Source organism: Lolium rigidum, chromosome 3, assembly GCF_022539505.1.
Source record: "Lolium rigidum isolate FL_2022 chromosome 3, APGP_CSIRO_Lrig_0.1, whole genome shotgun sequence".
In the NCBI taxonomy this organism is placed as follows: Eukaryota; Viridiplantae; Streptophyta; class Magnoliopsida; order Poales; family Poaceae; genus Lolium; species Lolium rigidum.
The window spans coordinates 100,164,683-100,175,565 of NC_061510.1; the positions used below are offsets into that span (position 1 = coordinate 100,164,683).

Consider the following 10,883-nt stretch of genomic DNA (forward strand, 5'->3'; position numbering starts at 1 on the left):
ATGAAACTGCAGCCAACAACATTGCTCTAGATAAAAATATAAACAAGGTATGCCATTTCTTCCTGGGATTGAAACACGATGGCCGAATGTACTAGTAAGCATTGGCAATGTTCTGGCACGGAGAATCACAAAGTGTTAAGAGAGCAGGGAACAACATTTCTCTAGAGGAAATGTACTAGGAAGTGTTGATACTTGACAGACAAGAACAGACCTAGATGAAACTGCAGCCAACAACATTGCTGCACAGAAAAATATAAACAAGGCATACAATTTCTGCATGGGATTGACTGACACAGAACAGAGCACATTAAAGGGGTAAATAAGCACTGAGATGAGCCTTGCAGCAGCATCACATAGTCACATTTACATGTACAGATAGCTAGCTACCCCTAAAGCCAGTTGCATAAGATTCATTACTTCGCGATGTGTGGATCTCACAAGGACCATTATATACTGGCCCAACAGCACTACTCAAATTACAAGAGAGAAAGTAAAAGAAAAACAATTTTATCATGCAAGGAGTTAGGCTCGCCCTACAGGAGATAAAGGGGGCTGGTGTGGCACATAACTGGGCCGAGCTCTACCTTGGCTGGCTGCCATAGCCTTGAGCTTTTGATCTGCAAGCAATGTATGTTCTTGCGCCGCAGGCATATCGGCCTGCGGCCTCACATGGCACCTGCCGTGAAGCATCACTATACACATCGCAAAAGCCTGAAGTAAAGCAATGGATGAACTGAATTCGACTGCGTACAACCCTTCTTTAAATGAAACCATGCTGAAGGCATGTCGATCTTCCCACGAGCGACCCTATAAATATAGGATTACATAACGTGTCAGTTGATTTGTTCTGTCGTGACTTATTATACATATAAACCCTGGAAGCAAGCAAGAGTAAGGAAGTGCAAGCACACACCTGAGTAAGCAAGTCAAACCGATGACTGCCATCCTGTGTCTGGTTCTCCTGAATAGGCATAGAACCTTTGTATTCTTGGGTGTTGTCAGTGAGGACACTCAGCATGCAACCTTCATCCCACCCACCACAGTCGCATGAGCCTCCTGATCTCCACCTCTCCATCAGCGGTAAAGGTTGCCCTGAAGTTGGTGCGCCGTGAAAGCCATTAGGTAGTATGGCAATAACACTGGCTGGGGCAGAATTAGTACTTGTCATGTTAGCGTGGAAGTTTCCCAGAGGAGGGCAAGAGCAGCCAATTGGTGCTGAACTACTTCGATGACGAGTTTCTGATATCTGAGGCACAGTGCTGATAAAAGCCCCAATCTCTCTGCTAATGTGTGAATCACCTGATTCCACAGGTGTCGGTAGCAATTCAGAACCAACCAGCACAAATTCCCTGTGAACATGAAAATCTTTTGTGTGGGAGCATCTTGATTTTCGGCGTGAGATCTTCAATTCCCCAACAATGCTGGATACCAGTTGATGTTTCTTGTTCTTATTAGCCGTTGTGATCCAAGCTCCACTTTTTTTCTTGGGTTCTTCAACAGTGAATAAAGTATATGCACTTTCTAGATCCTCCTTATCAGAGATGCTTTTCCTTCTCACAGTGGCCGCCAGGATATCAGAATCACCGAAAGAAAGCATGAACAGAGGTAGGCCATTTTTCCATGCTAGCTGCAGAAGCGCTTGCCTTGTTGTTCTTGAATCCCTTTCTTGTTGGAGGTACCTCTCGCAGTTCAATAACACACGAGGAGGCTGGTTTATGTTTGCTTCAGCATGGTTATTTGAACTGACTACTGCATCAACTGACCTGCGATGCACATTTTGTGACCCAGATCCTTCCAAGATAAGAGACTGCTTATTGGTATTGCTTGGCAGATGACACTTCGGAACAAATGAAGGTTGAACGGGCACAGAAGTGGATGTTTGCCTAGACTTTAATAATGGATCTAACATTCTCCTCAACGGACTGCGCCTACCTTTGCTGCTTGATCGTTTGTCCTCGTCAATCTTATCCACGGAAGTGTCAGGCCGTCGAGGAGATGGTGCTTCCTTCAGGCTAGAGCATCGGCTCACTCTATTCAGGCCAGTAACAAAATGACGATCAGGCAACACATCCATATCACTGAACTTTGAGCTAATTTGAGGTGATTTCTTAGCGACACTAGTGGCAGATTTGTGTCGGTTACAGTTTTCACCTCTTGTTACAGCTGCACTGACAAAATCAACTCTAGCAGTGGTGCTACTGGTGGCAGGCTCTTCAGCTGAATCCATGATGGGGAGTGGACAGGAGTGTGGAATTTGAGGAAATTCAGGTGACTGGCCAATATCCTCAAAGAAACCAACAGGTGACCTACTGCCATTTCTTTCTGTTTCCATCACATGGGTGGAATCATTGTCATGGGATGTGAAGAAATTTCGCCCAATGTTGTCATCATCTGCAAAAAGCCGGCGCGAACAGTGATGAACAACATCCTCTATCTTCCTTGCAGTATCTTCATCATCAACCATTTCATGTGGCGTGCAACTCCCAGAGGCTGCGGTCATAGAGTCTGGGGGTAGACACAATTTGCTGAGACTTAAGCCTCTATAGTCACCACTGGTCTCTGCACACGGATACTTTCCATGTCCTGGCAACAAGCTCAGCACTGCCGAATTCGGGCTAGGTGAATTGACCTTCTCATGGTGTTTGTCCACAGGACTACCTTGATGAGACCTCATAGAACAATGCTGATGGTCATTCAGTGGAGGAGATTGATTGCTATCAAGAGATTTACTGCTTGGGCTTGCAGAAGAATTAGATGGAGAAGAGAAGAGAGCAGATCTACTGGTATCAGATGGAGAGGCCCCATGGCTGCTAGAGAGCTCATGCTTTTGTTCATGAGACCACCTTGCAAGAAGGCCCCACTCAAGAACCCCAACATTCAGTGCCTTGTCCTGAAGATGGTCAGCCGTCTCTTTACGCTGTAAATATGAAGGAACTTTGGACATATGCTTGACAAGTTCATCAACAGTAGCAGTCTTTCGTGCAGGCCATGGTTTAGAGCTCTTCAAGGTTGCATCCCCTTCTACATTCCGAGGTTCTCCCTGCCTTCGGATCTTATCATTCTTCACAACTCTGATTCTATCTTCAAATTTTCCGTCAATATTTCCACTGGCTGCTGAGAGATTCGCCTTTGGCACTGGCACAAATTGTGCTGGTTGAAAATTTCCCCTTTGCCGTCCTTCGCGACTTGATGTGGTCTTCAAGTTCCTTTCTCTACCAAACTGCCCTTTTGTTGCCATATTTGTGATGGTTTAACATAACAAGCACACCTTTTCAAATCACCCCTTTGTATGCGCAGCAGGTATATTATCACTTGATTCGGTCAGATCATATATCCTGAAAATTTCAGCAGACAAAGATTCAGTAAATCGCAATCTCTCAGAGCTTGAATTCCAATTCTCAATATAAGCAGGAAAAGCAACGTGCTTTTGTATTTTTGCTAGCCAGAACACAAATCACTTGGATTAGTGTGAGACGGAGATTAGATGGCACGCAGCAGCACTGTGCACATTTGATACTGTGATGTGTTAACTTAGTTAAGGGGATATGAATCTGTGGGTGGATGATACACATCATTTTGTCTCCCGGGGTTCCTCGATTTACGATCTATGATGTGTCCATATGTCCTCAAGCTGGTCGGGGGACAATCTGTGACTTTATAATGTTCTAATTCGATATGCCAACAATCTTGCATACAAAAGAGAAGATAAAGAAACGGGACCAGGCAGCAAAGTGCGGAGGTTGGCCTGAAGCTACTCATATTTTAGTGCGGACGCCGTGCTAGGTTCTATATATTTATTAGTATGCACAAGTACAATCACGGGTGATGGCCAGCCTTCAATAATTCGGTCAAGGTACAAGTATCAAATCCAAGGGAACATCTGTTATCTCCCCGTTTCCCTCAAGAAAAAGTGGACAAACCTCAATATATATTATTTTTTTGGTTGTTTTAACGACAGAGAAAGCTACACATAATCCTGTGAGCCTATGTGAACATGCAAGTCTGACTAGCAGCAACAGCAAGACCTGGAAAAAAAATAGCAGTAAGACCGGAAAAACTGTGAAACTGACGCGCAAGAGAAAAAAGAAAAATAGATGTGTTGGATGATTGGAGGAGGGCTCTGAATACCGGAGGCATAAATAAACTGCAGCTCAAATTTACAGAGAACTAGGGTAAAATGAGCACACAGATTACATCGGGGATCCCGATTACATCCCCCGCCCACAATGGTCGCCAGAGGGACAGAAAAGGGGAATGGAGAAAATAGAATGTAGGATGCAGCAGCATTAAATAAAACCCATACAGAAACACAGTAAGCTATTCACTGCAGCAACAAGAATCGAATCAGCCCACATTACCCAGAATCGAAAGAAGTGGCCATCCCCGTTACAGAGCCGAATGAAGTCGATAGAAGCAAGCACATATGTGCAGCCAAGGTGAGTGAGCTTACCAGTTAGAGGTGAGTGAGCTTACCAGTTAGCAGCAGTCACTTGAAGAACAGCCCCCAAATCCTCAAGAAACTCGTTGGGGGATCACACGCCCGCAGATCTGCCTTCTCCCTGCAGCAACAAGAAGAGCACACGCAGATCAGTATAGAGCTCATCCAAAGAAACAAAGAGGGCTGGAAGAAAAGATAGAAGAGCGTGTCTCACCTTGGTAGAAAGGGAAGAACGAGATGAGAGAAGAGGAGAGTGAAGCTATGGGAGAAAGAAAGCCGCAGCAGGTGGACTGGGTAGATAGAGACCTGGAGGCAGCTCGGTGGTGGTGAAGTGGTGGTAGTAGGAGCCCCGCAGTAGTAGGAGTAGTAGGCTACTGCAGCTTATCGGTTAGGTAGGTGTAGCGGCCTCGTGCTCGCCTTGCCAAAGCTGGGCTACCGGCCGCTGGGTTTCTACTTCTACGGTCTCGCCGGTAATAGCAGCAGCGCTTGTGGTTCGGAGTGGGCGGTGGGGAATGCGAGCAGCAACTGAGCTGGTGGCCACCCCACCCCTGTCGTCGTCGCCGGGGTCACGAGGGCTGGACGGGGGATCACACTGGCGCGGTGGGGGATGATGGTGAATGGGATGGATCGGATCTTGAAGTGGTAGAGGTAAAGCGCGGGGACGGCCGGCGTGGGTGGGGTGAGGGGCCCCGGGCGGTTTTGTCGCGGCAGTGCGGGGGCGCGAGTAGAGGGCGTGTCGTGTGCGTGAGGCCGGGTGAGGTCAGCAGCGGCACGGCGCCCGGCGCGGGACGGCGACTTCTACCTGCCTGTCATCCCATCCCCCATTATTATTGCTACACTTCGCTTCACTCCTTCCTGTACCGCCTCGTGTTTCTCTCTCGTGATCCGTCCCGCCGGGTGTACCGTGCAGCCGCAGCGCTTTGTTTTACGGATCTGGTTTTCAGTTGGTTTTTCACCGGGGAAGCCGGTTGCGGATTAATTGACGGACGGCCGGCCGGCCGGACGGCTCCCATTCTGCCGATTTGATGCTTCGGGGGACGGACGCGATACGCGTACGAGCTACGCCCCAGCTACTCCAGAAGTCGTCTCGCTGACAAGCAGGTCCGCAGACTCGTCTCTTACACGCAAATGGTCGTCCGCAAGCTTGGGCTATCAGATTTTGTACCCCGAGACTCCGCAGATTATGTATTCCTACATGTTATATCTCTCAATTCCTGCTTGGTGTGGTTGTGTTCATCGTGTCTTGTTTTTTTTTTTACCACGTATGAATTTTGTTGGTTGTAAAAATAATAATGTGCTATATGAAAGAGATGGGTTTTGCACGCCATTGATGCAAATAAGGGGAGTAATGACGGATTTTTTTTTAATAAAAGAACACAAGACCAACTTATCATGGAGCATGCTATCCATTATTCACTCTTGCACAAAAGGTTACCCTGTCATCCTTTGACATGATCTAATAAAAACAAGTTAATACATGTTTTATCCGGATAAAGTTAGGCGTACCTTACATGTGGTTAGGTAGATTTCTCTCTAGTATATTCAAGTTGTAGTTGTAATAAGAATGTCCATGTTATCCTCGTACAAATGTTTCCGACAATCTCTCTCGTGTAAATAAATACTACATTAGTAAAACTCTTTCGTTGTTCACATCTAAAAAAACGGATGCGCATTGGCTAATATTGATGTGGTGGTATGATTATTGCCACGGGAGTGGGGTTAACGCCTCCTCGCGACTGTAATTGAACTCATATTTGGAAAACATTTAAAACTCCGTAAACCAAATGTCTCTTTTGCGTATGCATTAGAGCCACGTCCTTACACAAAATCGTCACACGGCGACATTGGGATGCCGACACCTGATGAACAAGCGACACTAGCCAAGGAAGATGCAAAGAAGCAATTACTCTGAAAAACCGATGGTGTCGACCACTGAGGCATGAAGATCCAAGTGCATCCCACCATATAGACTAGATGAACTACATTCAATGGTAACGTGCTCAAACCTGACGGATTAGATCCGCAAGACACTCAGAAGTCAACAAGTTAAAATCCACATTCATTGGTGAATGGGTTAGGAGGGCCAAAGAACTCGAAGGCATTTCATCACGTAGACTCAAAGACTAATCTATGGTGATTCGCCTTAGAATCAGCGATACATGAGTCGGATGTTGATAAGGACTTCAAATGTCATCCAAGAGCCATAGCCAAGTGAAAGTGCATGTAGACCTCATGTCTCTTGGCTAATAACATTATAGGCAGATTCTCAGTGTAACCTTATTTAATATAATTTGTAGAAACTTTTAAAATGTAAATTGAGTCGTTAGTTTAACCGACTACTAATTTTTTCGTGTGAGATGACAGTCCAAATAAATTTGGGACATGGGGTGATTTCGCTAAATAGAATTTGCACTAAACTTTCATACTTCTAAGTAACTTAACAACAATACCTTTCCTCATAGTTAATCAGATATGAAATGTTACTAATGTCAATTGTATCATTCTTTTTATTGCAATGTACATTAATTATTACACTTACCTTGTTCTAAATAAATGTATTTTGTAACAATTTTTTTGTATTTTCTAATGTATAGACAATCAGAAAATTGTAGGCATTCTTATTTTTTGAATCTACATTAATGTTTAAATATATTTAATAGTTTGGTATATATATATATCTATATATATATATGGTATTTCCTTGCAAATATCTTAATAGGAATATCTCTACTGTAACGGTGCGTATTTAATTATAGAAACTTTTATATTATATATTTGACCTTAGCTTGATTGTCTACCAATTTTTCTTGGTTGGATGTGACTTAGAAATTAAAGTGTGTTCAATAGCAATCCGACAATGCATTCATTACATATATTTTGAAAACTGAAATTTAATAGTCACCAATTATCGTACTGTAAAAATATTATGGATCCTCCAAAAATATCGTACGCATAATTTGACTTTGGCATACACAGTTGTTCATGTCAGTTTTTCAAACAAATGCATAATACTAAAAATAAAAATATAGTTATCACTGCTTTCACGACAACCAGAAGAGCTTTTGTCGGAGACTAGCGTTAAACTCATAATCATAGGTCAATTTGGTTTGCACCTATGTGGTACAAGGTTTGTGGTGCCGAGCAGTTGCTCCTACAAAGGAATAAAACTTGTTTGATACATGTATAATAGTTCGTTGGAGATAATAGATAATAGTATAGTGATTTATGAGAATACTTTAATTGGAACTTATAGAAAGTGGAGCTAGATGGAGAGTTATGACCTTTTGTGGGTGATCTGATAACTATTTTTAGTGAAAAAATGTTCTCCTTTGATGAGTGCAAAACTCAACGTGTTTTGCGACACTAAAATGCCGTAGAAATAGGAAATTTTATCACTTTACCGTGCTGACGTGCCCCTATTTTGTTTGTTTCCCCGGTATCCCATTGTTAAGGAGGAAAATTGACAAATAAAAAAACCAGATCATATATAGGTGCAATAATGATGACTGATGTGGGTTATCCTTCGGGTACCCGACATTATCCTACCTCCTCTGGCCCAACAAGAGGCCCACGAGGATCGCTGCAGCCCAAGATGGATCAATACGTCGGTTGCAGTGATGGAAAGATGAAGGAGACGGATTCTTGATGGACAAGGTAAGAAGACGTCGTTTAAGGGAAAGATAGATTAGATCTTGTTGTAATCTAGTCGAATCCATGTAGGATTCTCGGGACCTGATCTCCTATATAAAGGTCAGGAGAGGGCCTGTCGGATACCTACCGATACAACCTGCACAATCCCGCATAGACCAAACTCTAGAAACCTTGCCTCCCGGCGAGATCACCACCATATAGTCTATCTGTTGTCCCATTGTAACCTTTTCATACATAAATCATGATCAGACAAGCATGCGTAAGGGTTTTACCTCATCGAGGGTCCCGAATCTGGGTAAATCTCGTTTTCTCTTTGTTTGGTATCCAATGTCTCGTGCTAATCTGTAGGATTCCGTCAACTCTAAGCCCCTCTGGTGGGCATTGTCGAGGAGCCCCCTCGTCAATTGGTGTTGTCTATGGGGAACCTGCTTGTTCAAGGCACATCATCCGCTATTCCAATCGTGTCGGAAACATCCTCACCGGCATTAAAAGGACATGGATGTTTCCTAGAGGAGGGGTGAATAGGCGGTTTAAACTTTTACGAGATGGGCTTAACAAATACGGAATAAAACTAGTGTTTACTTTGTCAAGCCCAAATCCTATATACTATAATTCACCTATGAGTACCAACAACTTATGCTAAGTAATATAAGAAACTATGTGATAGCAAGATATATAACTTCAAGCACGATGGCTATCACAAAGTAAAGTGCATAAGTAGAGAGCTCGGGTATAGAGATAACCGAGGCACGCGGGAGACAATGATTTATCCCGAAGTTCACACTTTTGTGAGTGCTAATCTCCGTTGGATAGGTGCGGTGGCTTAGTGCTCCCGAACGCTATAAATGGGCTCACCTTGAGGTGTGGCTGCTCGATGCACACCAACGCCACAAAGGCCTCACCCCAAGATGCGGTAGTCACACCACACACCGAGCGCCACGAAGGCGCCTCACCTTATTCCCAAGTTTAGAGGCTACAAAATGAGAGAACACCAAAGTGTGCATTGCATCCATGCATATAAAATCCGGGGAATTTTCGCGCTTTCAAATAAAACTTACCACAGTAACTGAAGTTTCACTTGACTTGCTGGAATGGAAGTAGAACATCAAGTCAAGCGCTATAAACTTCACTGTGATCTTTGCTAAAACCCTGTTTTGGGTAGAGATGATTTGATCTATGGGCTAGATCAAATGGAATTAGTTTTACAACAAACAACACTTTAAGTATGGGTCAACTACAAGATCTTATAAAAGATCTCAACATGACATTCCGTACAACAACACATGAACACTTGTTCAACTATAAATCAAAGAACCCAATTAATTAAGAAACTATTCTTTACTTATCTTTTCCATGTATTTTACTAAATAAGTATTCCTACCATGAATCACATGGTATACCTTTTCAACTACAATATTTGAATCCATGTCAAGGACATTCATATTAATTCCTTATTAAACCTTGACCATTCCAACCTTGTTCCTCCAAACTCATTTTCATTAAACCTCAGAGAAAGGAGATGATCATCTATATATGTTTACACTATCCATTGAGTAGAATCATAGGTTATTATTCAAACACTATTTAACTGAGGTAAGCCATTGATGCTAACTAATGTTACAAGAAATATAAGTCAAGTACCCTACTTGACCTAGCCAACACTTGATGGTAAGTAAGAACCTATTCCTCTAGCAATTCATTAGGAGGCCAATGTTAGGATCATTACACCTTCGTAATGATCATAAACCCTAGAGGAACCTTACATATTCCAGAGAGCTCAAGCTACATGTGTATGCTCCGGTATATTGACTTATACTAGATCTTGGAGAGGAGAACCATGTTTCATTAATGAATCATTATAGTCCAATGCTTTGATCATTACAAACTGAGTAATGATCATAAACTCGAAGAATCTAAGTGGGTGTGATGAGAGGAATCATAAAGGGAGATTAGTGAGGAATAAGTTGATCATGTCCAATGCATAACCATGCTTTGTAGATTTAAATGATAAGATAAACCTATGTGATAAGAAGATACCATCCAACACAGAAAATGATAAATCGTTAGTTAAACCCTAGATCATTCCTCATATTTTGAGTAGAGGAGTATTTGCATCAAACCTAAACCTTTCTTATCCAAACACTAGAGACAACTCTAGCATTGCCTTGATATAAGAATTATAATAAAGTGAGGAGAATAACCCTAGCCAATAAAACATGACCAAAGCTTATGCCATATCCTAATTCTAGTTGTATATCACTTGTGTGATCATCACTAAAACCCTAGACCACATTTGAATTTCAATCCAAGTATCACTTGGGATTATAAGTAGAACCCTGCCATACCTCATGCCTATTTCTACTTCAATTTAGTGAAGTTTATGCAAAACCCTAAACCCTTTCACATAGGATCCACTCCACATAAAATATTATGTGCTAACTTGTGTATCATAGATCACAAGTATAAACCTAAGCTAGAAATACCTGAATATTAAATGCCATTAAGGTGATTTGAGTTAAACTAATACCCAATTATATTTTTCCTTCCAAGTAAATTGTTTAGTTGACCAAATAGGAATAATATATTATAGCTTGAACCATCACCTTAGCAAGATTATTAAATATAGAGTTTATCCAACCATATTCTTAAAACCTTAGAAAACATTATCCACATAGAATCATGAACCAACCATATCCTTATTACCATTTACTCTAACAACTCTAGCCATAATTAAAATATATGTGAACAATCCATATTGTTAAATACTAGTTAAACCTAATAATATGCTTATCAT

General features: G+C 42.2%; 1 protein-coding gene across 1 annotated transcript; it reads right to left on the reverse strand.

Annotated features, from left to right (window-relative positions):
* Nucleotides 1-316: 316 nt before the first annotated feature.
* On the reverse strand, nt 317-3,283 carry LOC124697871. The gene is made up of 2 exons (XM_047230403.1): nt 914-3,283; nt 317-807 (listed from the first exon to the last, which is right to left on the reverse strand). The coding sequence occupies exons 1-2, from the start codon at nt 3,236-3,238 to the stop codon at nt 523-525; spliced, it is 2,610 nt and encodes an 869-aa protein (XP_047086359.1). The 5' UTR covers nt 3,239-3,283; the 3' UTR covers nt 317-522.
* Between the last annotated feature and the right edge of the window lie 7,600 nt (nt 3,284-10,883).